The 27,506-nt window shown below is 53.6% G+C and overlaps 1 protein-coding gene across 1 annotated transcript in view; it reads left to right on the forward strand.

The window, feature by feature from the left end:
- The window catches only part of MYO7A (myosin VIIA), a 102,330-nt gene extending 78,442 nt beyond the window's left edge, over positions 1–23,888 (forward strand). The window contains exons 31-48 of the mRNA XM_030835990.2: positions 5,314–5,484; positions 7,780–7,897; positions 8,653–8,779; positions 9,960–10,129; positions 11,041–11,231; positions 11,938–12,062; positions 12,736–12,893; positions 13,919–14,072; positions 15,463–15,618; positions 16,149–16,254; positions 17,628–17,741; positions 18,820–18,907; positions 19,065–19,171; positions 20,268–20,453; positions 20,805–20,921; positions 21,852–21,935; positions 22,829–22,948; positions 23,247–23,888. Of these exons, the coding sequence (XP_030691850.1) occupies positions 5,314–5,484; positions 7,780–7,897; positions 8,653–8,779; positions 9,960–10,129; positions 11,041–11,231; positions 11,938–12,062; positions 12,736–12,893; positions 13,919–14,072; positions 15,463–15,618; positions 16,149–16,254; positions 17,628–17,741; positions 18,820–18,907; positions 19,065–19,171; positions 20,268–20,453; positions 20,805–20,921; positions 21,852–21,935; positions 22,829–22,948; positions 23,247–23,336 (2,382 nt within the window). The 3' untranslated portion in view covers positions 23,337–23,888. The remainder of the gene's footprint in view (positions 1–5,313; positions 5,485–7,779; positions 7,898–8,652; positions 8,780–9,959; positions 10,130–11,040; positions 11,232–11,937; positions 12,063–12,735; positions 12,894–13,918; positions 14,073–15,462; positions 15,619–16,148; positions 16,255–17,627; positions 17,742–18,819; positions 18,908–19,064; positions 19,172–20,267; positions 20,454–20,804; positions 20,922–21,851; positions 21,936–22,828; positions 22,949–23,246) is intronic.
- The last annotated feature ends 3,618 nt before the right edge of the window (positions 23,889–27,506 follow it).

Here is a 27,506-nt window from a genome sequence, read left to right on the forward strand (position 1 = left end):
TAGTATTTTGTTGAGGATTTTTGCATCTGTGTTCATCAGTGATATTGGACTTTTTGTGTGGTATTTTTTGAATAGTTTCAGAAAGATGGGTGTTAACTCTTCTCTAAATGTTTGACAGAATTCACTGTGAAGCTATCAGGTCCTGGACTTTTGTTTGTTGGGAGTTGTTAAATCACAGTTTCAATTTCAGTACTTCTGATTGGTCTATTCATATTTTCTGTTTCTTCCTGGTTCAGTTTTGGGAGACTGTACTTTTCTAAGAATTTGTCCATTTCTTCTAGGTTGTCCATTTTATCAGCATATAGTTGCTTATAGTCCTCTCTTATGATCCTTTGTATTTCTGTGGTATTGCTGTAACTTCTTTTTCATTTCTAATTTTATTGAGACCTCTCCCTCTTTTCCTTGATGAGTCTGGCTAATGGTTTATCAATTTTTTATCTTCTCAAAGAACCATCTTTTTGTTTCATTGATCTTTTCTGCTATTTTTTTCATCTCCATTTCATTTATTTCTGCTCTGATCTTTATGATTTCTTTCCTTCTACTAACTTTGGGTTTTGTTTGTTCTTCTTTCTCTAGTTGCTTTAGGTGTAGTTTAGGTTGTTTATTTGAGATTTTTCTTGTTTCCTGAGGTAAGATTGTGTTGCTTTAAACTTCTCTCTTAGAAAAGTTTTTGCTGCATCCCACAGGTTTTGGATCATCATGTTTTCATTTTCATTTGTCTCTAGGAATTTTTTGATTTCCTCTTTGATTTCTTCAGTGATCCATTGGTTATTTAGTAGCATATTGTTTAGCCTCCACGTGTTTGTGTTTTTTACAGTTTTTTTCCTTGTAATTGATTTCTAATCTCATAGCATTGTGGTCAGAAAAGATGCTTGATATGATTTCAGTTTTCTTAAATTTATCAAGGTTTTATGGCGCAGCATGTGATCTATCCTGGAGAATGTTCCATGGGCACTTGAGATGAATATGTATTCTGCTGCTTTTGGTTGGAATGCTATATAAATATCAATTAAGTCCACCTGGTCTGATGTATCATTTAAGGCCTGTGTTTCCTTATTGATTTTCTGTCTGGATGATCTGTCCATTGATATAAGTGGGGTGTTAAAGTCCTACACTATTATTGTGTTACTGTTGGTTCCTCCTTTTATGGCTGTTAGCATTTGCCCTATATATTGAAGTGCTCCTGTGTTAGGTGCATATATATTTACAGTTGTTTTATCTTCTTCTTGGATTGCTCCCTTGATCATTATGTAGTGCCTACCTTTGTCTCTTGTAACTGTCTGTCTTTATTTTACAGTCTATTTTGTCTGATATGGATATTGCTACTCCACCTTTCTTTTGATTTCCATTTGCATGGAATATCTTTTTCCATCCCCTCACTTTCAGTCTGTATGTGTCCCTAGATCTGAAGGGGGTCTCTTGTTGACAGCATATATATGGGTCTTGTTTTTGTATCCATTCAGCTAGTGTATGTCTTTTGGTTCATTTGCATTTAAGGTAATTTGATTCATTTGCATTTAAGGTAATTACTGATATGTATGTTCTTATTGACGTTTTGTTAATTGTTTTGTAGTTCTCTCTTCTTCCCTTCCTCTTTTTTTCTCTTTTGATTTGATGACTAGTGTTGTGTTTGGATTCTTTTTTGTGGGTATCTCTATTGTAGAGTTTTGGTTTGTGGTTACCATGAGATTTTGATATAGCTGTCTATATATATACAATATTGTTTTAAGTTGTTGGTCTCTTAATTTCAAATGTGTTTCCAACATCCTGCATTTGTACCCTCTTCTCACCATTGCTGATTTTGTTAACATATTTGTGTGTGGATGGTTTCCCACCTTTACTGTATGTTTGCCTTTATCAGTGAGCTCTCCCATTTGTAATTTTCTTACTTCTAGTTGTGGGCTTTTCTTCTCTACCTAGAGAAGTTCCTTTAGCATTTGTTGTAAAGCTGGTTTGGTGGTGCTGAATTCTCTTAGCTTTTGCTTGTCTGTAAAGCTTTTGATTTCTCCATCAAATCTGAGTGAGAGCCTTGCTGCGTAGAGTATTCTTGGTTGTAGTTTTTTCCCTTTCATCATTTTAAATATATCGTGCCACTCCCTTCTGGTCTGCTGACGACTCAGCTGATAACGTTATGGGGATTCCCTTGTATGTTATTTGTTGCTTTTCCCTTGCTGCTTTTAATATTTTCTTTTTGTCTTCAATTTTTGTCAGTTTGATTAATATGTATGTCAGCGTGTTCCTCCTGGGGTTTATCCTGTATGGGATTCTCTGCACTTCTTGGATTGGGTGACTGTTTCCTTTCCCATGTTAGAGAAGTTTTCAGCTATTATCTCTTCAAATATTTTCTCAGGTCCTTTCTCTCTCTCTTCTCCTTCTGGGACCCCTGTAATGTGATTGTTGGTGCGTTTAACATTGTCCCAGAGGTCTCTTAAACTGTTCTCATTTCTTTTTCTTTTCTTTTTTTAAATAAATTAATTTTATTTATTTATTTTTGGCTGTGTTGGGTCTTCGTTGCTGTGCGCAGGCTTTTCTCTGGTTGAGGTGAGCAGGGGTTACTCTTCGTTGTGGCGCTCGGGCTTCTCATTGTGGTGGTTTCTCTTGTGGAGCATGGGCTCTAGGCACACAGGTTTCAGTAGTTGTGGCACATGGGCTTAGTTGCTCCGTGGCATGTGGCATCTTCCTGGACCAGGGCTCAAACCCATGTCCACTGCATTGGCAGGTGGATTTTTTTTTTTTTTTTTGCGGTATGCAGGCCTCTCACTGTTGTGGCCTCTCCCGTTGTGGAGCACAGGCTCCGGATGCGCAGGCTCAGCAACCATGGCTCATGGGCCTAGCCACTCCGCGGCATGTGGGATCTTCCCGGACTGGGGCACAAACCCGTGTCCCATGCATCGGCATGCGGACTTTCAACCACTCTGCCACCAGGGGAGCCCAAGCAGGTGGATTCTTAACCACTGTGCCACCAGGGAAGCCCTGTCCTCATTTCTTTTCTCTTTATTCTGTTCTGTGGCAGTGATTTCCACCACTCTGTCTTCCAGCTCACTTACCCTTTCTTCTGCCTCATTTATTCTGCTATTGATTCCTTGTAGAGTATTTTTCATTTAAGTTTTTGTATTGTTCACCTCTGTTTTTGTTCTTTAGTTCTTCTAGGTCTTTGTTAAACATTTCTTTTACCTTCTCAATCTTTGCCTCCATTCTTTTTCCGACATCTTGGATCATCTTTACCATCATTACTCTGAATTCTTTTTCAGGTAGATTGCCTATCTCCACTTCACTTAGTTGTTCTTCTGGGGTTTTATCTTGTTCCTTCATCTAGAACATATTCCTCTGCTGTCTCATTTTGTCTAACTTTCTGTGTTTATGGTCCCACAACCTGCAGAATTTTAGTTCCTCTTGCTTCTGGCGTCTGCCGCCTGATGCATGAGGCTGGTCTAAGAGGCTTCCTGGTGGGAGGGACTGGTTCCTGCCCACTGGTAGGTGGAGCTGGGTGTTGTCCCTCTGGTGATCAGGGCCATGTCCAGGGGTGTGTTTACAGGCAGCTGTGGGCTCAGGAAGACTTTAAGCATCCTGTCTGCTGATGATTGGGGCTGTGTTCCTGGCCTTCTGGTTGTTCAGCCTGAGATGTCCCAGCATTAGAGCCTTCGAGCTGTTGGGTGGGCCAGGTCTTAGTGTCAAAATGGCAGCCTCCAGGACAGCTCATGCCAATGAGTACCCTGTACCTCCACCACAAGTGTCTTTGTTTCCACAGTGAGCCACAACCCCCCCCCCCGTCTCCCCAGGAGACCCTCTAAGACCTGCAGGTAGGTCTGGCCCAGGCTCCTGTGGAGTCACTACTTTGCCCTGGGTCCCAGTGCATGTGAACTCTTGTGTGTGCCCTCCAAGACTGCAGTCTCTCTCTCCCCCAGTCCTGTGGAGTTCCTGTGATCAAGCCCAGCTGGCCTTCAAAGCCAAATGCTCCAGGGGCTCCTCTTCCCTTTGCCAGACGCCCAGACTGGGGAGCCTGACATGGGACTCAGAACTCTCACTCCTTTGAGAGAACTTCTGTGATATGATTATTTTCCAGTTTGTGGGTTGCCCACCTGGCTGGCATGGGGTTTGATTGTATTGAGAATGCACCCCTCCTACTGTCTTGTGTGGCTTCTTCTCTGTCTTTGGAAGTAGAATATCTTTTTTGTTAAGTTCCAGTGCTTTTTTGTCGATGGTTGTTCAGCAGTTAGTTGTGATTTTGGTGTTTTTGTGAGAGGAAGTGAGCTCAGGTCCTTCCACTCCACCATCTTGTCTGTGCATCTTGCTGTATTGTTAGTTAGTCTAGAAACTCTGCTCTAAAGGAGTAAGAGATCCACTCGTTTAGACCACAGTTTACAAACGTGTATCCTTTTATCTCCTGAGGACAGGATTGATGTGGTTGCTTTGTTTTTGATGGTGATGATGGTTTTCATGACACTTATGGTTCCGTTGGTTATTATGATGGAGGAATAAGGATGGAGATGATGGAAATGAGGGATGATGGTGGAGGTAGTGATGGTGTAGGTGGTGGTGAAGGTAGTGATGATGATGATGGTGCTGCTGATGGTGGTGTTGGTGTTGGTAATGGTGGTGATGATAATAGTGGTGGTTTTGGTGTTGGCGAGCTGATATTCAAGGAGAATGTATTAGTACAGCCATATCAGTTGCTAAAATTCCAAACTACTTTGAACTAGTTGGAAAACATCTACTGCCTTCAAGGTGCACAAGACCCTTTCCCTATTGCCCCTGCTGCCATAGCCCTGGGGAGCCCCAGGCAGGCATCACTGGGGCTGCCATGCACCAGCCTCAGACAGAAAAGGGGCAAATGCTCAGTGCCCATCTGGCTCTCTGCAACCTCTGCATTATGACTCACTGGTTGTTCAATGCCTTGACTGTCCCCAGGGGGTGTAGTGATGGTGATGGAGGTAGTGATGCACCCCGTTCCTCTGATAGTCTCCAGTGGTACCCAGGTCCCCCATTCTCCAGGGCAGGCCTTTCTCATCAGGCTGAGAAGGTAGTGGCTGACCCATTACCAATGGGCTGGCTGGTCCCCCTGGGTCAGCTCATGTGCCCCTGGGCAGAGTCCAGCTCTGTGCTGGTGCTGAGGAAACCCAGGAGCAGGTGAGTGTGGTCCTGCCCTTGGGGTGCTCATGGCTCCACCAAGCAGACAGGAGGTCCTGGTGAGTCAGGGAGAGCACAGGGTCCCAATGGCAAGGGTCTGAAAGTGACAGGATGCAGGGCCTGGAGGCTTTGGTGGCCCGGAATGGCTTCCCAGAGCGTGTGTGAATGAGATCTCCCCACACCTAGGAGGATGACTTGGCCGAGCTGGCCTCCCAGCAGTACTTTGTGGACTACGGCTCTGAGATGATCCTGGAGCGCCTCCTGAACCTCGTGCCCACCTACATCCCTGACCGTGAGATCACGCCCCTGAGGACGCTGGAGAAGTGGGCCCAGCTGGCCATTGCTGCCCACAAGAAGGTCAGAGGGCTGGGGTTGTGAAGGAGGGGCTTTCTGATGACCTGGCTGAAGGGTAAGGACCTGAGAAATCAAAGAGGCCACAGCTCTTACCTGACATCTGTCTGTCCATGGGGCTGGGAGGACAGGATGGCACCCTTGACCTCCTGGCTCCCAGCAGCCTTTCTCCACCATGGGTATCAGTTCACTTGTGTTTTCTGCCCTCTACTCTACACTGGGCGCCAGGGACACAGAGATGGATCAAATCTAGCCCCATGGCCTCATGAGGGAAACCATGGGTCCATGGGCACTGGGGGTCCCAGCTCCTGGCCTCCCACCAAAGCTTATTAGTGCTGCAGCTCAGGAGAGTTGGTGCATGCTGGAGGAGCTTCTAGGAAGTGCACCTCCTTTCCCCTAAAAGAGCTCTGGCCCAACTTCCTGCCTGGGGAATTTGAGGTACTGGCCCCCTCTGCCTCTTGTTTAAGGCCCCAGGCCCATAACCAGCCCTGAGTAGCTCCCTTCTAAGCTAAGAGACCCGCCCCAAGTAGAGCAGGGGTGCCCTGGTTGGGGTGGGGGACCCTGGCTGCTGGAGGGGACCCATGGGCCTCCCCATCTCCAGGCCCTGGTTGTATAAGAGCAGAATCCTCTTTGCACACAAGTTGCCAAGGGCTCCAAGATCAGTGTGTCTCAACCCCTACGCCACGTGGCCTCTTCCCTAACCCAGGAGCCCCATGTGTCTCCCCCTGAGCTCTTTGCCTCCCCTTGAGCTGCCCACAAGTCTCCACCTGCACCCGAATGCTCCCTGCACCCCCTGTGCTTCTAGGCCTGGCTCACCCCCGAGGACCTCCCTGTCCTCAGCCCCCTCCAGAAGAGATGCATGTACTCCCTCCCCCACTCTCTGTCCTTGGCCACCTCCTCTCCCTCACCCCTCACACTTGGTTAGCTGCTGAAGCCCGTCCATTCCACCTGCCAGCAGCTCCAGCCTCCGTCCCCACCTCCACTCCTCTGCCTTCCCTGGGTCCTCGGTGTGCGCGGCCAATGTGCATGTGGCACCTGGCATGTTCTGGGTTGGGTGCCATCACTCATGAATTCCCTTTGTTTTGGGTGCTTGCCATGTGCTGGGCACTGCACCAGGCCCTGGAGACACAGCTGCGAGTACAACAGATGTGCCCTCTGCCCTCTCAGAGCCCATGACCGAGCTCGTGTGTCTCCCCCTGGACTGTAGTGCCCTGGCCTGTGCGTTCCAGAGCCCTGGCCCCGGCCTCTTGTAGAGTGGACAGGTCCGAATTAGCATGATTATTAGGGTCAGAGGAGTAAAAACATTTTATTTTGAAATAATTTCAAACTTACGAAAAAGTTGCAAGTTAAAAAGCTAGGCCTGCTGTGTACAGTATGCACTTCACCTAGACTCACCAGATGTTAACATTGTCCCACATTTGCTTTTATTTTCTCTGCACACATACATGTTATTATTTTTTCTGAGCCATCTGAGATTAGGTTGGAGATGCTGAGCCCCTTATCCCTGAATACTCACAGCTCTTGGGATGGCATTGCTTCTGGGCCCTCTTCGTGCATGGAAATGTGACAGCACAGGGGCTGGCACACACACGTCTTCATCTATGTTTGTGTTCATAGATGATAAAAACCATGAGTTCATTCTGATCCCTCCAATTCTACTCCAATACCACCAAGTTCTTATTAAAGCTCGGAAGAATATTTTTAGATAATAAAACATGCGTGCATTAATTTCTTGCCAGGAGCACTGCATTATTCCCCCATCTGCTTGCCCACTCCAGGCTCCAACCCTTCTCTACCCTGCAATCTTCCTAACTCCCAAGTTTACCTGTCAGTTTCCACTAAGAGACCAGCCTCACAGTGGTGGCCTCGCCCATGGTTCTCTGTGACCTGGCTCCTACTCACCGGTTTCCCACTCCCTCTTCTTGGTCAGGCCTGGCACCCCCCCCGGCCCCATCCTTAGCCACTCATGTTCCTGTTCCCCAAACTCTTTCCCTGATCCCTGCCCTTGTGCCTTGCACATGCGCCGGCTGGGATTGTGGGCTTTCTTGTCACTCTGCTGAATCGGGAGCTCCCTGAGGGGGGGACCCATGTTCCTCTAGCAAGTGCTCTCCGCTGTTGATGGAATCGGAGGAAGATGGAGTGACAGGGAGGCTGTGGGCTGGGGGGGTGGGGTGAGGCCATGGTGTGCACGAGGACACGGTGGCCTGGGGCCCACTTCTGACGTGCAGACAGGGACGTTTGATTTCCAGGCAGAGCTTGTGCCAAGTCTCTTGTCCCCTGTCCCTGTCTGTGCCCCTCCAGGGAATTTATGCTCAGAGGAGAACTGATGCCCAGAAGGTCAAAGAGGATGTGGTCAACTATGCCCGCTTCAAGTGGCCCTTGCTCTTCTCCAGGTTTTACGAAGCCTACAAGTTCTCAGGTACCCCTCAGCCCACCTGCCTCCCATCCCTCCCTCGATGGCTCTGGTCCGTGACAGAGGGAGGGGGATGGCCTGAGCCAGACTCCCCAGTCAGCCAGCCTCCTGCCCGCAGGGCTGCCTGGCCTCCAAGTGAGTGTGCTGAGTGGGTCCTGCCTCCCTGCAGCCCAGTAGGGCTCCGTGGCACATAGTAGGTACTCAGCAACACACTGGGTCAAACAATTGACTGAGTATTGTGATCATTAAAGCACCTACTGTGTACAGAAGAGGGTGGCCCAGAGCACAGGCTGGGCCGAACCTGTGAAGCTGAGAGTAGATGCAGCCGACAGACCTGTCCTGGCCACTTGCTTAGCCAACCTCGGGCCACCGGTACCAGGCACCTGCTCCATGCCAGGCCCTGTGCTGGTGGTGGCTTCACAGAACCACCAAATATCAGGTTCGAGGGAACGTTGGGGCTCAGTTTGTCTGACTCCTCCCCGTATCCCACCATACCGCAGGGCAGGGACTTGTCCCAAGCTGCACAGACCAGTGGCAGGAACGCGGCTCCAACCCAGTTCCTTAATCCAACACTCTCTTCCCGCCGCACCTGGGGTTTCGGCTCGTAGGGAGGTTGTGTTCTCCGAGCCTCAGTTTCCACATCTGTAAAATGGACATCAACATACCCCACCCTGGCCACCTCCCTGGTAGTTATGAGGATCGAGAAGGGCTGGGTCCGGCAGCGGGCAGGTGCCCTCTCAGTGCCTCTGTCTCTGCCCCAGGCCCCAGCCTCCCCAAGAACGACGTCATCGTGGCCGTCAACTGGACGGGCGTCTACTTCGTGGACGAGCAGGAGCAGGTGCTTCTGGAGCTGTCCTTCCCCGAGATCATGGCCGTGTCCAGCAGTCGGTTAGTCCAGCCCCCACCCCCCGCGTCAGTGCAGGGCGGGGACTTGTCCAAAGCCGCATGAAGACCAGTGGCAGGGATGGGACTCAAACCCAGGGTCCTGATTCAGCACTTTCTGAAGTGAGGAGGGGCAGATGGAGACACAGGCGGACACACAGGGAAGGAGAGAGCTCCCGGGGCTTTTCTGCGGGTCATGGGGGCCTTTGAAGGAAACCTAACAGAGGACATCACCGAGGTGCAGAGACACGCAGTGGCCTGTCCTGGTCGCACGTGACCGAGCAGTATGTGCTGCACCCTGCAGACCCCTCAGGCACCTTCCTCCCTATAGGGTGTGGGGGGGCGGGTATTTACAGCACATTCGTGGCTGTTCTGAGATGGGCACGGGTGGTTAGGAGAGTCAGGGACAGTCGAGCGTGTACAAAAAGCTGGCCTGAGATTCAGGGCTCCGTGTGGGACTCACCTCCACGCCCTCATCTCTAAAATGGAGGTCTTTCCATCAGTACAGTGGTGAGGAATACATGCAATAATTGATAGGAGAGCTCTTTGTAAACTGAGAAGTGCAGTGCACATGGGAGCAACGTTGGGAGTGGGTCCTGGAATGGACTGGCATTCCCAGCAGTGCCTCCTCCCCGCATCTGGGGCTTGTAGGAGTGTCTCTGGGCTGTGTCCGATGTGGGCAGGGGTTGGGTCATGTCCAGCTCTGACCAGGCACATGGGATGCAGTGGTGACAAGATAGTCCTTGTCCTCTTGCAGCTTCACTTGAGAGGGGAGATGGGCATCGAATAAGCCATTGTAAAGTAGGGGCCAGTGTGCTGAGGGCTATGGGAAGGCAGGGAGAGCTTCCTGGAGGCGGTGGTTTCTAGGCTGCGCCCTAAAGGGTGAGTGGGAATTAGACAACAAAGGGGAAGTGAGCTCCCCCTGCAGGCCTCCCAGGACCATGTGTGACTTTGGCCTGGCCGTGGCTGACTCAGGCTGAGCTGTGGCTGCCTGGGCCCCATCTCACCCTGGCTGGGCCGGCCTCTTTCTGGCTGGGCCACATCTGACTGGGCTGGCCTTGGTCTCCTTCAGGGAGTGCCGTGTCTCGCTCTCGCTGGGCTGCTCTGACCTGGGCTGTGCTGCATCTCACTCGGGCTGGGCAGGAGTGACCCCGACAGGGCCCTGTTCTCCGTGTTGGTCCTGCAGGGGAGCGAAACTGGTAGCCCCCAGCTTTACGCTGGCCACCATCAAGGGGGATGAGTACACCTTCACCTCCAGCAATGCTGAGGACATCCGTGACCTGGTGGTCACCTTCCTGGAGGGGCTCCGAAAGAGGTCTAAGTATGTGGTGGCCCTGCAGGACAACCCCAGCCCTGGTGAGTGGCTCCTGGCACGAGATGCCAGTCCCCGGGGTCAGGGTGTTAAGCAGATTACGTGCCCTGGCCTTGGCCTGGCGTTCAGGATCACTAGAGCCTGTTACCCATTCTTCCCCATACACCTTCGGTTCCAGCTGGACCAAATAGCTCAACCCTGTGCCTTCGATCTGTGCCCTGTGGGGAACCTTCCTCCCTCTGGTCTTAAATACCTATTACTTGCCAACTTCTCCAGATGAGATCAGGGGTTCCTCCTCAGTGTTCCCCCAATACCCACCATCTTCAAATGATGACAGTGGTAACAACTGTGGACCGTGCATCGCCGGGCCTTTGAGGTCCCGAGCAGAGCGTGAGAAAGAGATGAAATGAACCCAGCCCTGCCCTCAGTGGGGAGGGGTTGGGAGCAGTGACCATCCCTGTGATAGTGCAGTGACCCGGGAAGCCCAGAGGCTCTGGGAGCCTGGGGTTCGGGGAGGACGTATGTGTGAACAGAACGTTTGGGGCAGAGAGGAGAACCGAGCAGAGGCTGGAGGGGGCAGGTGTGTCTGGGAACTGCGGGTAGTTTGTTTCGGCTGGAATGGGTGAGGTGAGGCGGGAGGGGCAAAAAGTGAGGCAGAAGACATCAGGAAGGCCGTCTGTCAGCAACAGGCCTGTAGCGTGTCGAGGAGTGTGGGGTTCCTTTTAGGGCAGTGGGGAGCCACAGAAGGCTTCTGAGCTGGGAAGTGGCCCCCTCCGATGGCTATCTGTGTTGGGGGTTGTGCAAGGTAGAGGCAGAGCGGCTGCTGAGCAGATGTGGGACAGGGCCTCAGTTCCAGTGGGGAGGAGAGGCTTATGGGTCATCAACCCCAAGAGAGGTGTTCCAACCCAGCCTCTCTCTCTGCCCCCATGTGGCCCTGCTCACCCATGCCTTCCAGCGGGCGAGGAGTCAGGCTTCCTCAGCTTTGCCAAGGGGGACCTCATCATCCTGGACCATGACACAGGAGAGCAGGTCATGAACTCAGGCTGGGCCAATGGCATCAATGAGCGGACCAAGCAGCGTGGGGACTTCCCTACCGACTGCGTGTATGTCATGCCCACTGTCACCATGCCACCGCGGGAGATTGTGGTACGTGGCCCGGGGTGGGGCAGATGCATGGGAGGCTCCCCTGGCCCCTCCCCTGCCCCTCCTTGTCTTCTTCCCACATAAAATGGAGTGAGGGGTTACAGTAGATTCATGCTTTGCAGCTTCTGTGAAGATGATCTGGGGGTCTTATGGGACCATAAACTGAAAGTTGGGGGCAACTATCAAATGTATGCCAGGTGGAGAGGGACCTAGAAATTGCATCAGAGGAGGAACTGCCCAGGGGTAGGGGATCAGAGAAGAGTGGCCTAGGGGATGGGGACGGGGGTAGGGGCTTGCACTGTCCAGAAAGGCAGTGAGGGCAGAGATGGGAAGTGAGGCCCTGCTTCCTCTGGAGCCCCTTGAGCCAGCACTGAGGACTCGGAGCCCAGTTTTCCAGGCAGCTCCGGAGCCAGGCTCTGTTGACGGGGCAGTTCTCACACTGCATCCGCTGCCTTGTCCAGGCTTTCTGACTGACCCAACTTAGTTCAGACACAGGGCACCAAGGGAAGGGGCCTAAGGCCAGCATGATGGAGGCAGTGGTAATGTCAGAGATCCCCCAGGAGGAAAGGTGTTCCCAGGGTCAGAATGGGGCACAGGGTCCACCTCCAGACCCACTTAAGAAGGCTCTGGGCTTTACCATGTTGATCCAGGGGCCCGGGGTAGAGATCCAGGGGTGCCTGACCTCAGCTCCCCGTCTCTCGGTCTCTAGGCCCTGGTCACCATGACCCCCGACCAGAGGCAGGACGTTATCCGGCTCTTGCAGCTGCGAACGGCAGAGCCTGAGGTGCGCGCCAAGCCCTACACGCTGGAGGAATTTTCCTACGACTACTTCAGGTGACGGGGGAAGGGGAGAGAGGGCCCCAGGACAGGGAGCTGCAGGCTTCTACTCTCTGGTCTGCGTGCTGGGGTTGCTTTGTGGTGTCCCTGTCTGTGAACAGTGCCCAGGTCAGAGGGAACCAGAGGGCAGTTTCAGTCCATCGAGATGACGCTTCTCATGTTGTGTCATCTTATCCTTCCTTTATTTAAGATACTGTGACTGCGCCCACCCTAGGTGGAGTCCTGGGCACTCCTGACTCAAGGCTGTACCTGCCTCACCGATTCACAGTCCTGGTGGGGAGACAGGCATGAGACCAGGCGGCTGTTATTCTGTGCGCCCAGTGTTGTGATGGAGATGCTGGGTCGGGGTGGAGATGGAGGCTTCGTGGAGGAAGTGGTGTCTGAGCTAAGCTGGGGCGGGGTGAGCCGGGTGGAGGAGCGCCACAGCTGGAGCAGAGCGAGCAGAGAGAAGCAGGCACGAGCAGCTCAGGGAGGCGGGCAGGGCTGCCGGGGCCCAGCCAGCCTTGTGGGCTGAGAAAGTAAGGCCCCTGCAGGGCTGGTGACTCATCCCAGGTCACGCGGCGCAGCAGGGAAGCCGGTTCCCTCCGCTCCGCTTCCTGCACGGGGCGGGCGGGATGGGGCTGGAGTCTCACAACCTGGCCGTCAGTGCGGACTGTCCCGTGCTGTGCAGGCCCCCACCCAAGCACACGCTGAGCCGCGTGATGGTGTCCAAGGCCCGCGGCAAGGACCGGCTGTGGAGCCACACGCGGGAGCCGCTCAAGCAGGCGCTGCTGAAGAAGATCCTGGGCAGCGAGGAGCTCTCGCAGGAGGCCTGCATGGCCTTCATCGATATCCGCACCCTCAGGGCTGGGGGGGGCACGGAGGGTCAGGCAGGGGTCACGGGGAGGGGGCGCCTAGGGCAGGGGAGGGCTGGGCTGGGTCTGGCCTCTAGGGTTTTCGTCTAGACACTTACTTCCTTCTGAGGGGCCCAGCTGGGGCCTGGGCAGACGTGGGGGGATGCTGACGGAGCGGCTCCCTCTGTGTGCCCGGCACCTTACAGCGTGCAGGGGGCTGCCTCACCCGTTGTCTCCTCGCACCCTGTCACTTGGTTGACAGATGTATATCGTGCCATGTGCTGGGCCAGGCATGGAGACACGGCGGTGAGCAGACCCAGTCCCTAGCCTCATGGTGCTCATAGTTGAGAGTGGAGATGTGCTGATCGGGGTCAGTGCTGTGATGGGACCCGACAGCACATTGACCTGACTTGGCCTTGGAGGAGGGCAGGGAGGACTTCCTGGAGGAAGTACATCTAGGCTGGAGACTGGGTAGGCCTTGGCCAGTCAAAGGGGAGATAGGTGGGGAATGTTCTTGACAGAGGGAGCAGCATGTATAAAGGCCCTGAGGCAAAACAGAGCAGGGCTGTTTCAAGGGCAGAAATTAACTCAGCACAGCTAGAGGCTAGAGTTCAAGAAGGGAATCCTAAGATGTGGGCTGATGGATGAAAGTTTCCCAAGGCCTGTTAAGAAGCTTGGACTGTGTCCTGCAGTGCAGCCATGGGGAGCCACTGGGGCAGGGGGTGGCATGGTTAGATCTGTGATTTGGAAAGTTTATTCTGGTTGCTGTGAGGACTCTGGTAGTGGGGCTGGGGCCTGGAGCACGATGGCTAGTGAGGAGGTGGCCAGAGGAGTTGAGGAGAGAGGGTGGGCAGTGGGCATGGAGAACAGTGTGGGCAGATTATGCCCATTTCCTGGGTGAGTAGCCTGAGGCCCAGGGCCACATGATCAGGGGTGGCAGACCCTGCTGGAGAGTGTGGCCGCCTGCCTCCCGGGCCATTGTTCCCCGATTGGCCACAGCCTTCCTTGACAGCTCCCCACCCGTGCTCAAGTACATGGGTGACTACCCGTCCAAGAGGATGCGCTCCGTCAATGAGCTCACAGACCAGATCTTCGAGGGTGCCCTGAAGGCTGAGCCCCTCAAGGACGAGGTGTACGTGCAGATCCTGAAGCAGCTGACTGACAACCACATCAGGTAAGCCGGGATGGTGGGAGGGTGAGGGGCAGGCCCCCCCCAGTGCTAACAGCTGAAGGTAATCGTGAAGGTCCTCCTCCCACTGTGAGCTCACTCCCTGCCCAGGCAGCAGCTGGCTCTGCCTGGGAACAGTCCTTCTTCACTCAGAGCAGGAAGCTGTCCTCAGGCCCCCTCATGTCCTAGCTCTCCCTCAAGGCCCAAGGAAGAGGGTCAAGAACCGAGAGGTGGTGGCTGCGCCCTGAGTCTGTCCTCCCCGCAAGCTGAACAGCCCCGGCTCCTCCTCATTTCCCGCTGCTCTCTGCCCGAGCCTCCTCTGGATACCCGCCCTAGCCCAGATGCCACTGTCGCCTACAGGTGCATCTCATGAGCACTTGTCCCATTCCTGGCTCAGGCTGAGCTGTCAGTCAGAAGCTCTGGCTAAAAACTCTCATGGGGGCTTCCCTGGTGGCGCAGTGGTTGAGAGTCCGCCTGCCGATGCAGGGGACGCGGGTTCGTGCCCCGGTCTGGGAGGATCCCACGTGCCGCGGAGCGGCTGGGCCTGTGAGCCATGGCCGCTGAGCCTGCGCGTCGGGAGCCTGTGCTCCGCAACGGGAGAGGCCACAACAGTGAGAGGCCCGCATACCGCGAAAAAAAAAAAAAAAAACTCTCATGGGCTGGGGGTGTTGGACCCCAGAGGGTGTCACCGCCTCCCTGATGGCCCAGACCATGGCAGGAGGGGCAAGTCAGGCACATGCTCATCTCAGAGCCTGAGAGAAGCCCCACCCTCTCCCTTTATTCCCAGACTTCCAACTCCCTCCCCAGCTTTGTCACTCTCTACATCTCTTAAACAAGTCTACCATTGGACCATGCGTCAGATCTTTTCGCACATTCTGTGCCCACAGCCAGGAAAACCTTTCTTCTCCTTTGCATATCAGAATCTGCCTCAGTCTTCAAAGCCTAGATCAAATGCCACCTCCTCCTAGAAGCCCTCCAGGCTTCCCTCCTGCCAGACCGAAGGAGCTCAGAGTAGTGCCTGAGGGAGTCCTGGGGCTGGTCTAACGTAGTGCTGCTCAAATAACATACGAGTTAAAGAGCTGCTGCCATAATATAAATCACACACTGCTTCCGTCATAGGAAAGTCTTTCTAAGAAAAAAAAAATCTTAGCCAGAGTGCTTGATGACACAGCTGACACAAGCACCTTACCTCCACCTGACTAGTAAGTGTGCGGCCTGGGGTGGGGTTGGCAGACCAGACTTTGAGTAGCACTAATGGGATCAGGCTGTCAGGGGGGTGGGTCCGTGTTGGTCCTCAGACAGGGGTGGGGGTGAGGGCAGGCATGTGCTGCCGCGTGAGGAGCTGAGGCGTATCGGCCCGCGGTGGCCCTGCTGGACACCACACCTCTTCCTGCAGGTATAGTGAGGAGCGGGGCTGGGAGCTGCTCTGGCTGTGCACAGGGCTCTTCCCGCCCAGCAACATCCTCCTGCCGCATGTGCAGCGTTTCCTGCAGTCCCGCAAGCACTGCCCACTCGCCATCGACTGCCTGCAGCGGCTCCAGAAAGCCCTGAGGTACAGCAGGGGCTGCAAGGGGCAGAGGGGGTGGTGGGCATAGTGCGTGGCGGCAGGCACTGGGATGGGCTTCCGGCCACCCTGGCTTGCGAGACGAGTCCCTTGGGGATGCTGAGGTCCTGACCCATCATCTTCGGGGTCCCACAGCTGCCAGGTTGACAAAGGTGGCAGTGCCCAGTACCCATTCTGGACAGTCTGAGAGTCTGGTTGCTCAGAAAGTTATTTTCTCATACCTTCAAGTCTGCTGGGGAGGCAGACACCTGGGCCGCACTCCACACTCTGCAAAGCCCACCTGTACCCTTTGCTTCATTCGGTCCCCTCCACATCCCTATCTGGTGGGTACCATGATCACCTCATTTTACAGATGAGGAACTAGAGGCTTGAGAGTTTGTCACCTGGTAGGAAGTGGTGGCTGGGGATTAGGACTGGGTTTGCCTGTCTCCAAAGTGCCCTCTGCTCTCTGCTCCCCATGGCCCCAGGAATCTGCTGCCTCCTGACTTGCCCCCCTTCCCCCCCCCGCTGGTTTTCAGAAACGGGTCCCGGAAGTACCCCCCGCACCTGGTGGAGGTGGAGGCCATCCAGCACAAAACCACCCAGATTTTCCACAAGGTCTACTTTCCCGATGACACAGACGAGGTGAGGGACTCTGGCTTCTTGGTCTGTGGGTGCCCCTGAAGGACCAGGCTCCCTCGGGGACACGGGGCAGCCCTGCTGTCTCTTCCCCACCACCCCCACCTTTGCCCCCATCCTCCTGCCCCTCAGTGGAGCCGGGGCTCAGTCAAGAGGCCACAGACGCCTCGGGTCAGGAGCCCTTGGGTTCCTGGTTCAGCCCCTCACTTCCTTGATCAGCTTCCTTGAGAAGCTCACCCCTCCCTCTCTCTGAGGAGCCTCTGCTTGGAGAAACGTGCTTTCTCCCTCTGAGCTGAGCTCTGTGTTGACGTCATCTCCGATGCCAGCTCTGTTCCTGGGCACAGGCCTGCTCCGCAGCCCAAGGCCTCCCCCATTGCCCCGAGCCCACTCTCCTGCAGACTAACACTTCCTTCCTTCTCACCTGACCTGAGTGTGAGTCCCCTCCACCGCGGTCCCCTGGGCAAAAGTCCTATTTGTCTTCTTGTCATGCCGGCTCCTGATCTACACCCCCTGCTCCATCCCAGCACAGCATCTCATTCAGATAAACAAGACCAACAGTGAAATTTTCGGTTTGAAAAGCAGTTTAAAACAGTTTAAAAACTTGTCTAGACTAGAGACTCAGAAATACCACTAGGGGATTCTAGTCACAAGGACAGAAAAACTTCCTAAAATCTTTTCCTGTCCCCTATGGAGGGTTACATGGAGCACCCCCCCACCCCTCAAATTGCACTCCTCCCTCATCTGGGCTTCTCCAGACCCTCCCATCCCTCCCAAGCCCAGTCTGGGCTGCTTCCCGGCTCTTGACTCCTCACCCTTTCTGGAGTTTGCTCTCTCCTTCCTCCAGTTTCTCTCCTTCCATTCACCCTGTCCCTCCTGTGCTCCCTTGGCCTCTGCCATCACTCATGCTTGTACAGCTGGGCCCAGGACCCTGGAGGCCAAGGCTTAGTCCCGCTTGAAGGGTTGGGAAGGGCACGATCTGGGAAGACCCAGACAGGAGTTGCTTTTCCTTCTTTTAAAAAAAATTATTTTTAATTGAAGTTTAGTTGATGTACAATATTATATGAGTGTCAGCTGTACAACACAGTGATTCACAAATTTTAACGGTGGTGTTCCATTTATAATTATTATAAAATATTGGCTATATTCCCTGTGTTGTGCAGTATATCCTTGTAGTTTGTTTATTTTATACAGGGTCGGTTTTATACTTCTTCCTTGTCTTAAGCATGGTGCCCAGCTCTGGGGAAGCCCCCTCAGGAGGAGGGTGTCTTGCATGGGAGGGGGCTCCGTCCAGCTGGAGGCACAGCCACAGGGATGCGAGAGGCCCTGGGAGAGGCCCTGCCAGAGGCAAGCAGGTGCTCCCCCGCCACCCCTTCCCCCAGGCCTTCGAGGTGGAGTCCAGCACCAAGGCCAAGGACTTCTGCCAGAACATCGCCGCCCGGCTGCTCCTCAAGTCCTCCGAGGGATTCAGCCTCTTTGTCAAAATTGCAGATAAGGTGGGTTGGGGGGGGCATTGCTTGCTTATCTGCCTGCTCTTGGTCTGTCTCATGGGAAATTTGCTGGCGCCCTGGGAGCTCATGGGGCAGCGGGGGTGGGGACAGAGACAGAAGGAGGGACGGGGAGAGGAAGAGGCCCTCTTGCACACGGCATCTGATTGTGCCCGTCTCTTTCTTACATCCCTGCAATGGCCCCCTGACATGCAGCAGCTATGCCTACATCTCTCTCCTCTGAGGCATTGCACAGCCTGGCCACAGACCTCTTGGGAGCACTCTGTGCTCTGGACACACTAGGCTCCTCGCCCTGCCCCAATACACATGTACTTTCCAGAGTTGATTTGACTGGTCCCTCAGCTGCCAGGCTGAGGTCAGTTCATCTCTGAAAAAGCCCTTGAAGGGAGGATGACCATCCCCACCTAATAGACCACAAAACCTGGACTCAGAAGTGTTAAGTGACTTATCTCAGGTCACACAGCAGGGACTCAGATCCAGGTGGGGCTGACTCTGAAGCACAGGCCCCTGCCTTCACCCCACCTTGCCCCCCGCCCCATTTATGTCCGTAGGAGTCAAAGGCCCAGCTTGAAAGCCCCTTCCCCTGGGGGGCTTCCCTGACCCTTGCAGGCAGGTCAGGTGCTCTCTCCTGTCGCTCACCCACAGTTCCCTGTGCATCCATGTCTGTCTCCTCACTTCATGTCTGTCCCTGTGCCAGACACTGTGACCCAGAGGTGATCTCCGTGAGGTCCTGGACCCAGCGGGGCTTAGAGCCTGTGGGAGGAGCAGGACACGGATACCAGAGAATGTCCAAAGCAGGGACTGGGCCCCTTTCTCGGCCTTTTTTCCAGGGTCCTAGAGCAGCAGTGACTCTTTGCTGAATGACTGAAGGGAGTCACTGTCACTGGACAGACACACTCAACAGGCACAGTCGGGGCAAGATGGGGTTGATACATGGACACTCCCTCTGGCTGCGAGCAGGAGTTCTTCTGGAGAAGGGGCTGCCGGGGAGGCCTTGGGTGGGAAAGTCAGAAAACTCAGTATTGCTCCAATTAAAATGAGTGGACTAGAATGGCCATGTCCCTAGGTCATCAGCGTTCCTGAGAATGACTTCTTCTTCGACTTTGTACGACACCTGACGGACTGGATAAAGAAAGCACGGCCCGTCAAGGATGGTAACGTGAGGCTGAGCCCTGGGATCATCCGAGGCCTGGGCCCAGCAGGTCCTGGCTCGGGGCCATACCTGAGGCCCACCTGGGTGGGGCCCGAGTCAGGCCTTCCTCCAGGGCTGGTGCTGGGATCTTCTGGGTGACCGACTGCCCTCTGCCACAGGAATCGTGCCCTCGCTCACCTACCAAGTGTTCTTCATGAAGAAGCTGTGGACCACCACGGTGCCAGGGAAGGACCCCATGGCCGATTCCATCTTCCACTATTACCAGGTGAGCTGCCCAGAGCCTCTCTGCTGTGGTTGCCTGCTGTCCTTGCCAGGGGAGGGGCAGCAGCATGGACTGGAAGCCATTCCTGCTGGGGTCTCCGGAGGTGGCCCAACTTCAGATCCTTCTCCTTCCCAACCCTCCAGCCCTCGGGCTGAGCTCGCAGGCCCTTCCCTTGGTGAGGGGCTATGCTCTGGATTTGGGATTCTGCTGGTACACCTGGGTCTGTAGACGTTTTCCAGCAGGGCATGGGCCTGCGGGAAGCCAGCAGGTGGCTCCCAGGCTGAGCCTCTATTGTGTGTCTGGCAGCTTGTACTCATTCTGTCCTCCCAACAACCCCCAAGAAGGAGTTACGTTGTTCCCATTTCACAGAGGAAAACTCAGATCAAGTGATGTAATTAGGATCACAGGGCTGATGGAACTGGGGTTGGATTCCAGGTCTTCATGACTGCAGACTCAGTGGTCTCTTCCGAGGTGGCCGTTTACCGTTCTGTGGGACAGACAGACCAGGATGCTGGGAGGGGCGCCAGTGGTGGGGAAGGCAGCTGCCCTGGTAGAGAGAACCATGGCCTGCGAGCCAGAACGGCCGCCTTCCTTCAAACCCAGGATCTTCCTCTCCCCTTTGCCCCATGTTGCCCGTTTAGCAAGTGGCACCGTTAACTACCAGCTCCCCCAAGGCAGAAACCTGAGTCAGCGTGGACCTCTCCCATGTCCCAAATCACTCACCTGAAGACTTTACCTCCCGACTGTCTCTTATCTCTGAAACGCATTCACGTCTCTCCATCACCACCTCCACCAACTTGGGTCGGTCCACCATCTTCTCTCATCGGGAAGAAGCCCATAACCTTCTCTCTGATCTCCTCCATCTGCCTTTTTAAATCTGTAAAGCGCTGAATCTGTGGCATAATGCTGTTTCCCCGTACTGTGCCTTCCCCCCTTGGGGAGCAGTGTCAGCTGAGGTTGGGGAAGCAGGTGGGCCCAAATGTGGGGTAAAGCAGTAGACCCGGCCTCACGGGGGGTGGGGGGGTGGGGGGTGCTTAAGGGAAGAAGCCCACTTCCTCCAGGTGCCTCCACTGCCTGTGACCCGCTCTGTCTCTGGCAGGAGTTGCCCAAGTATCTCCGAGGCTACCACAAGTGCACGCGGGAGGAAGTGCTGCAGCTGGGGGCACTCATCTACAGGGCCAAGTTTGAGGAGGACAAGTCCTACTTCCCCAGTATCCCCAAGCTTCTACGGGAGCTGGTGCCCCAGGACCTCATCCGGCAGATCTCGCCTGACGACTGGAAGCGGGTGACCGTGGGGGAGACAGTGGGAATAGGGGCCCCCTGAATGGTTCTCTGGGTACCCCAGGGTCAAGGGGGCAGGTGCTGGACAGCAGCCCAGGGAAGTATCTCTTGTGGCCCCTGTAAATTCAGCCGGCCACTTGGCAGTAATTTGCCCTGTCCTGGTTACCATGGTGACCGGATTTTAATTGATACTGTTTGGCCTGCTTGCTTTGGGGAGGGAAGGGCTGTCAGGAGTCCATTAACTGGTAGAAGTGGGGAGGCTTCATGGCCTCCAGGGCCCATGGCAGCTGCTGACAGTGCAGATGGGGCAGGAGCGGCAGGGGAGAGGACTCTGACCCCCCCGCTCCCCCTGCAGTCCATCGTCGCCTATTTCAACAAGCACGCAGGGAAGTCCAAGGAGGACGCCAAGCTGGCCTTCCTGAAGCTCATCTTCAAGTGGCCCACCTTCGGCTCAGCCTTCTTCGAGGTGAAGGTATGCCGTGGGTGCGTGCTTCTCAGGACGAGGGGGAACCAGATGGCACAGAGGCTCCTCCCCATGACTCTGGGAAACTGCAGTGGCCTCTGCCACCTGCCTGGCAAGGAAAGGAGGAAATGGCCCAGCTAGGTGTCTCAGCTAAGTACTGGGCCCTGGGCTTAGTCCTGGGACGCTGAGGCGGCTTCCTGGAGGAGGCAACGTTGAGCTTTCCAGGGAGACCCTGAGGGGAGGGTTCCTGGCAGACGGCCTGGCACGAGCAAAGACCCAGAGAGGTGTGAGAGCTCAGGCCTGGGCAGGAAGTGCGAGTGGGTGAGTGTGGATGGGCGGGGGTGTGAGGCGCGCAGACTGCGGTAAGCAGCAGGTTGGCGAGCAGGAGAGGCCAGTAGGGTTCCTCCTGCAGGTGGTGCCCAGCCTGGACGGTTTTGCACAGGGATGACTGATGGGGCCAGAGCCCACTCTGACTTCAGGGTGGGGGTGGATCTGAGGGGCAGGACCAGAGGCAGGAGAATGGTGAAGTGGCTGGGGCGAGGGGATAGGTCAGGATGGAAAGGGGGGAATGGCCTTGCTACACACTGAGGAGAGGGCCCCTTTGAGAAGCCTGGCTGTGCAACGAAGAGAGCCTGGAGGCAGGTATAGGGTTCAAGGAGGCTTTTTAAAGATGAGGGGCTTTAGGGCTGAGAGGGAGCAATAGCAGAGACTCCTAGAGAAGCAGGACAGAAGGGCTGAAACTGCTGCCGGGCTGGTTGGGGGCCCGTGAAGGGATTTGGGGTAGCTCTGGGGGCCCAGCAGAGGTATTGCTAGAAACCACGAGGTCGTGGAGCACCAGTGCACCCCTGGCATCACGCAGGCAGCGGGAGAGGCAGACTCAAGCCCAGCTGGGGGTGGTTCCCCACCTGACGTCTCTGGCTTTTTTTTTTTTTTAACTAGCAAACTACAGAGCCAAACTTCCCTGAGATTCTCCTAATCGCCATCAACAAGTATGGGGTCAGCCTCATTGATCCCAGAACCAAGGTGAGCAGCGACAGGGAAGAGGAGGCGGGTGGGCTTCTCTGTTTGCACTTCTAACAAAGGCCCCCAGACTCAAACCCCGAGAGACCCTATCAGCCACCACCATCCTCGCTTCATCCACCCAGCTGGCCACACATCTGAGAGGCTGACCGTGTTTGCTGCGTCTACTTCCTTACCTCTCATCTCTCCATCGAAACTGCTGAGTTACTAACAAACAAAGCCCTCGCTACTAAATCCCATCACTCTAGTGCTTGGCCTTTCAGCGTCACTGGATACTTCCAAGCACTTCCTCCCAGAATGCTCTCTGTCCACACTGGTCAGGGTGGGAGGCTCTACTGGAGTAACTGCTGCTCAGGTCTGTGGGCCTGAGCAGTTCCTACCGAGGGGGCCAGGAGACAAGTCCTACCACTGACACAGGGAGGGCACAACGGGGGCTGTTGGCGAAGGGGGCAACGACCACCATCTTCCCCGTGGCTCTATGTGCCCACTTTCCTGGTTTTCCTCATGTCCCCCTTGGTCTCCCTCTCAGGCACTTCTCTACACAGCCCACACACTGTGTTCCCCCAGCCTGTGTCTTCTTGTCTCCCCCCTCCAACTCCGCTGGACCGTCTCATCTGTGACCACAGTTTCAGTTCCTTCAGGCTCTCAGATTTCCAGTTCCGGGCCCCATACACCTGACGGCCTCTTGTCCCACCAGCCGGCCCCACCCAAGGCCTGGAGGGGGAAGGCATCTGCTTCCCACAGCAGCTCCACAGCACAGCTGGACTCTTCCCTTTGCCCCTTTTCTCGTCTGAGAGTCTGGGGTCCTTCGCATGGGTGGTGTCTGGGCTGGAGCTGAGGAGAGTGAGGCCGGACGGTCCAGGCCGTGCAGCTTCAGACACTCTCTGCTCCCCTAGGACATCCTGACCACTCACCCCTTCACCAAGATCTCCAACTGGAGCAGCGGCAACACCTACTTCCACATCACCATCGGGAACCTGGTGCGCGGGAGCAAACTTCTCTGTGAGACGTCACTGGTGAGAGCTCTTCCTTCCAGGCCTGGCGGGCTCCCCTGCCTCACCTGCAGCTTCAATTGAGGGACCCACAAATTAGCACCTTAATGTGAGGTCGCAACAGCTTAGAGCCCTAGATGTCTGGCTGGATGAATCCAACCCTTCAGCTGTGTGGCTGGGGAGACTTAAGTAAGTCCAGAGCAGGGAGCAGGATCTGCCTTTGTCTGGGCTTCTGTCCACTGCAGTTTGCTGGGAGCTGTGTCCTGGGTCTGAGTGGGCGGCCGTGTCCTACATCTGTTTATCTTCTTGCTGCTGTTTCCAGGGCTACAAGATGGATGACCTCCTGACTTCCTATATTAGCCAGATGCTCACAGCCATGAGCAAACAGCGGAGCTCCAGAAGTGGCAAGTGAACAGTGGGGAGGTGGCGCTGGCTCTGTGCCTGCCTCTAGGCAGCAGCTGGCTCAGGACCATCAGCTACCTCTGCAGCCAGGGGAAGACCTTTGCCATCGAGGCAGGGAGGCTGGGCCGGCTGGCCACCACTGACCGTACCATCGTGGCCTCTGAGCCTTCTTCGGGTGCAGCGGCCTCGCCGGGATGCAGAACTCCCCTCCACCCCTGAAGCACCCGGTTGGCTCTAGTCCTGGCTTGCTGTGGCCTTCCCAGTTGTAAAACCCTGTGCTCCTTGGATGCCGTTCTTAGCTCAGACTAGCCCTACTATGTGACCTCTTTTGACTTTCTGTGCACCACCAGGAAAGGTAACCAAGAGGACTACCTAGTTCTTCAGGCTGGGAACCACCAACCAAGATTGTTCTGAAGCCTAAGGGACTGGCTTCATTCCCCTAAGTCCAGGAGCCTCAGCTGGGGTGAGGGAGACAGACCACTTTTATATATTACAGTGTGAGTGAGTGCTGAGCCCCTGCTCGAGGCTCCCCTGATCACCTCAGGCATAAAGCATGTGTTCCATCTTCTGGCCCTGCAGTGTCTTTGCTGGGGGAGGGGCAGGGTGTGGGGCCAGGACAGGGCCCTTTGGGGGAGCGGCCTATAGAACTGTCTCCTTGTTCTGGGTCTGGGGGTTGGTTGGGGGTGCTTAAAGGACTGGCTGAGCCTGGGGCAGGCTGAGGGGATGCTGCCCTGGGAGGTGGTGACCTCAGTGTGGATGAGCTGGAGATCCAGAGGGGGGAACCAGCTTCTGGGCCTTACCTAGGGCCAGTGGATCAAGAGTGGCCCTTGCGTCCTGCCAGAAACATCTCCTTGGCTCATCAAGAAACCTCCAAGAACCTCAGGAACCACGCTGCCTTGGGATGAATGCTTACGTCCAGTAGGTGCCTGTAAAATATTACTTTGTGACCAGGATGGAACATACAAGTTTGGACAGGACCTGGGCAGGTCCGGGGGTGGGGGATTCAGACAGGGAAGGTGTGATCTGGGGGTGGGCTCCTTCTGGGCTGTGGCTGGGATGAGCGCCTAGAGAAATGACAGGGGAGAGGTTGGCATGTTTGTGATCTGTCCTCAAGGCCCCCACTGGTACTTCAGCACAGCCAGCCCAGCTCCACTTGCCCTCACACACTCAAGGGTCTGGGGTCACCTGCATGTAGGTGACAAACCACTCCACAGGGAGTGCTATTCCTGCTCTCTCCAGATGCCTGTGCGGGAGGTGGAGGGGCTGGCTGGTGAAATGGAGGCCCCAAACCAGACAGCCCTGCTTTCTGGGAGGACAGTGCAGCCACCTGAGGCAGCCCTGCCCCACCAATGTTCACATGACTCCACAGTCAGCCCGGGATAAATCTGAGCCCTAAGGAAGGTGCTGTGGTGTCTGCCCCTACACGTCATCAAATACATGGGAATATGAGCCCTGGACGCGTGTGAATACCTGGCGGGCACATCATAATGGAACACAACTTGCTGCTTCTAACGCTGGGCTCCCAAACAGGTATTCTCAGCTCTAGTTTCCCTTCAAGACCAAATGCCTTTGGGTGGACATGGGATTATGCCCATCAATCAACCCACTGGGGAATCAGCCAATGACAAGCTATTAGGACGCACCCACTGCACACTGTACAACAGGATGTGCGTGTGGGATGAGATCTTTACCCCCAACGCGTGCCCATGCCACCTCTCCTTCTCTGACTCACTTTGGCAATCATCCCCTAGTCTTTGTCAGTCTGAGTGACCACAGACGGTCTAAAGATTGCATCACTTACCTTCGGAGTTCCTGAGAGGTTGTCTATTTTTTTTAAACATCTTTATTGGAGTATAATTGCTTTACAATGGTGTGTTAGTTTCTGCTTTATAACAAAGTAAATCAGTTATACATATACATATGTTCCCATATCTCTTCCCTCTTGCTTCTCCCTCCTTCCCACCCTCCGTATCCCACCCCTCTAGGTGGTCACAAACCACAGAGATGATCTCCCTGTGCTATGCAGCTGCTTCCCACTTGCTATTTTACGTCCGGTAGTGTATATATGTCCATGCCACTCTCTTTGTCACAGCTTACCCCTCCCCCTCCCCATATCCTCAAGTCCATTCTCTAGTAGGTCTGTGTCTTTATTCCCGTCTTACCCTTAGGTTCTTCATGACCTTTTTTTTTTCCCCCTGACATTCCATATATATGGGCTAGCATACAGTATTTGTTTTTCTCTTTCTGACTTACTTCACTCTGTATGACAGACTCTAGGTCCATCCACCTCACTACAAAAGAACCCAAATAGCCAAAGCAATCTTGAGAATGAAAAATGGAGCTGGAGAAATCAGACTCCCTGACTTCAGACTATACTACAAAACTACAGTAATCAAGACAGTATGGTACTGGCACAAAAACAGAAATATAGATCAATTGAACAGGATAGAAAGCCCAGAGATAAACCCACACACATATGGTCACCTTATCTTTGACAAAGGAGGCAAGAATATACAGAGGAGAAAAGACAGCCTCTTCAATAAGTGGTGCTGGGAAAACTGGACAGCTACATGTAAAAGTATGGGATTAGAACACTCCATAACACCATACACAAAAATAAACTCAAAATGGATTAAAGACCTAAATGTAAGTCCAGAAACTATCAATCAAACTCTTAGAGGAAAACATAGGCAAAACACTCTATCACATAAATCACAGCAAGATCCTTTTTGACCCACTTCTTAGACAAATGGAAATAAAAATGAACAAATGGGACCTAATGAAACTTCAAAGCTTTTGCACAGCAAAGGAAACCATAAACAAGATGAAAAGACAACTCTCAGAATGGGAGAAACAATCTGCAAATGAAGCAACTGACAAAGGATTAATCTCCAAAATTTACAAGCAGCTCATGCAGCTCAATATCAAAAAAACAAACAACCCAATCCAAAAATGGGCAAAAGACCTAAACAGACATTTCACCAAAGAAGATATACAGATTGCCAAGAAACACATGAAAGAATGTTCGACACCATTAATCATTAAAGAAATGCAAATCAAAACTACAGTGAGATATCATCTCACACTGGTCAGAAGGCCATCATCAAAAAATCTACAAACAATAAACGCTGGAGAGGGTGTGGAGGAAAGGGAACACTCTTGCACTGTTGGTGGGAATGTAAATTGGTTCAGCCACTATGGAGAACAGTATGGAGGTTCCTTCAAAAACTCAAAATAGAACTACCATATGACCCAGTAATCCCAGTACTGGGCATATACCCTGAGAAAACCATAATTCAAAAAGAGTCATGTACCAACATGTTCATTTCAGCTCTATTTACAATAGCCAGGACATGGAAGCAACGGAAGTGTCCATCAAAAGACGAATGGATAAAGAAGATGTGGCACATAGATACAATGGAATATTACTCAGCCATAAAAAGAAACGAAATTGAGTTATTTGTAGTGAGGTGGATGGACCTAGAGTGTGTCATACAGAGTGAAGTAAGTCAGAAAGAGAAAGACAAATACCGTATGCTAACACATATATATGGAATCTAATAAAAAAAAATGTAATGAAGAACCTAGGGGTAAGACGGGAATAAAGACACAGACCTACTAGAGAATGGACTTGAGGATATGGGGAGGGGGAAGGGTAAGCGGTGACAAAGGTAGAGAGTGGCATGGACATATATACACTACCAAACATTAAATAGATAGCTAGTGGGAAGCAGCTGCATAGCACAGGGAGGTCAGCTCGGTGGTCTGTGACCACCTAGAGGGGTGGGATAGGGAGGGTGGGAGGGAGGGACACGCGAGGGGTAAGGGATATGGGAACATATGTGTGTGTGTGACTGATTCACTTTGTTATGAAGCAGAAACTAGCACACCATTGTAAAGCAATTATACTTCAATTAAGATGTAAAAAAAATAAAAAACGAAAAAAAACGTAGCCAGTCCCAATTAGTACATATTGTGTGATCCGATTTATATGAAATGCTTGAAACAAAAATCTCCAGAGACAGTAAATAGGTTAATGGCTACATAGGGCTGGGTGGGTCAGGAAGCCAGTTGGGTGGGGAGTGACTGATAGTGGGTATAGAGTTTCTTTTTAGGATAATGAAAGTGTTCAAAATTGCTTATGGTGATGGTTGTACAACTCGATATACAAAACTCATTA

The sequence above is a fragment of the Globicephala melas genome, chromosome 8 (assembly GCF_963455315.2).
Source record: "Globicephala melas chromosome 8, mGloMel1.2, whole genome shotgun sequence".
NCBI lineage: Eukaryota > Metazoa > Chordata > Mammalia > Artiodactyla > Delphinidae > Globicephala > Globicephala melas.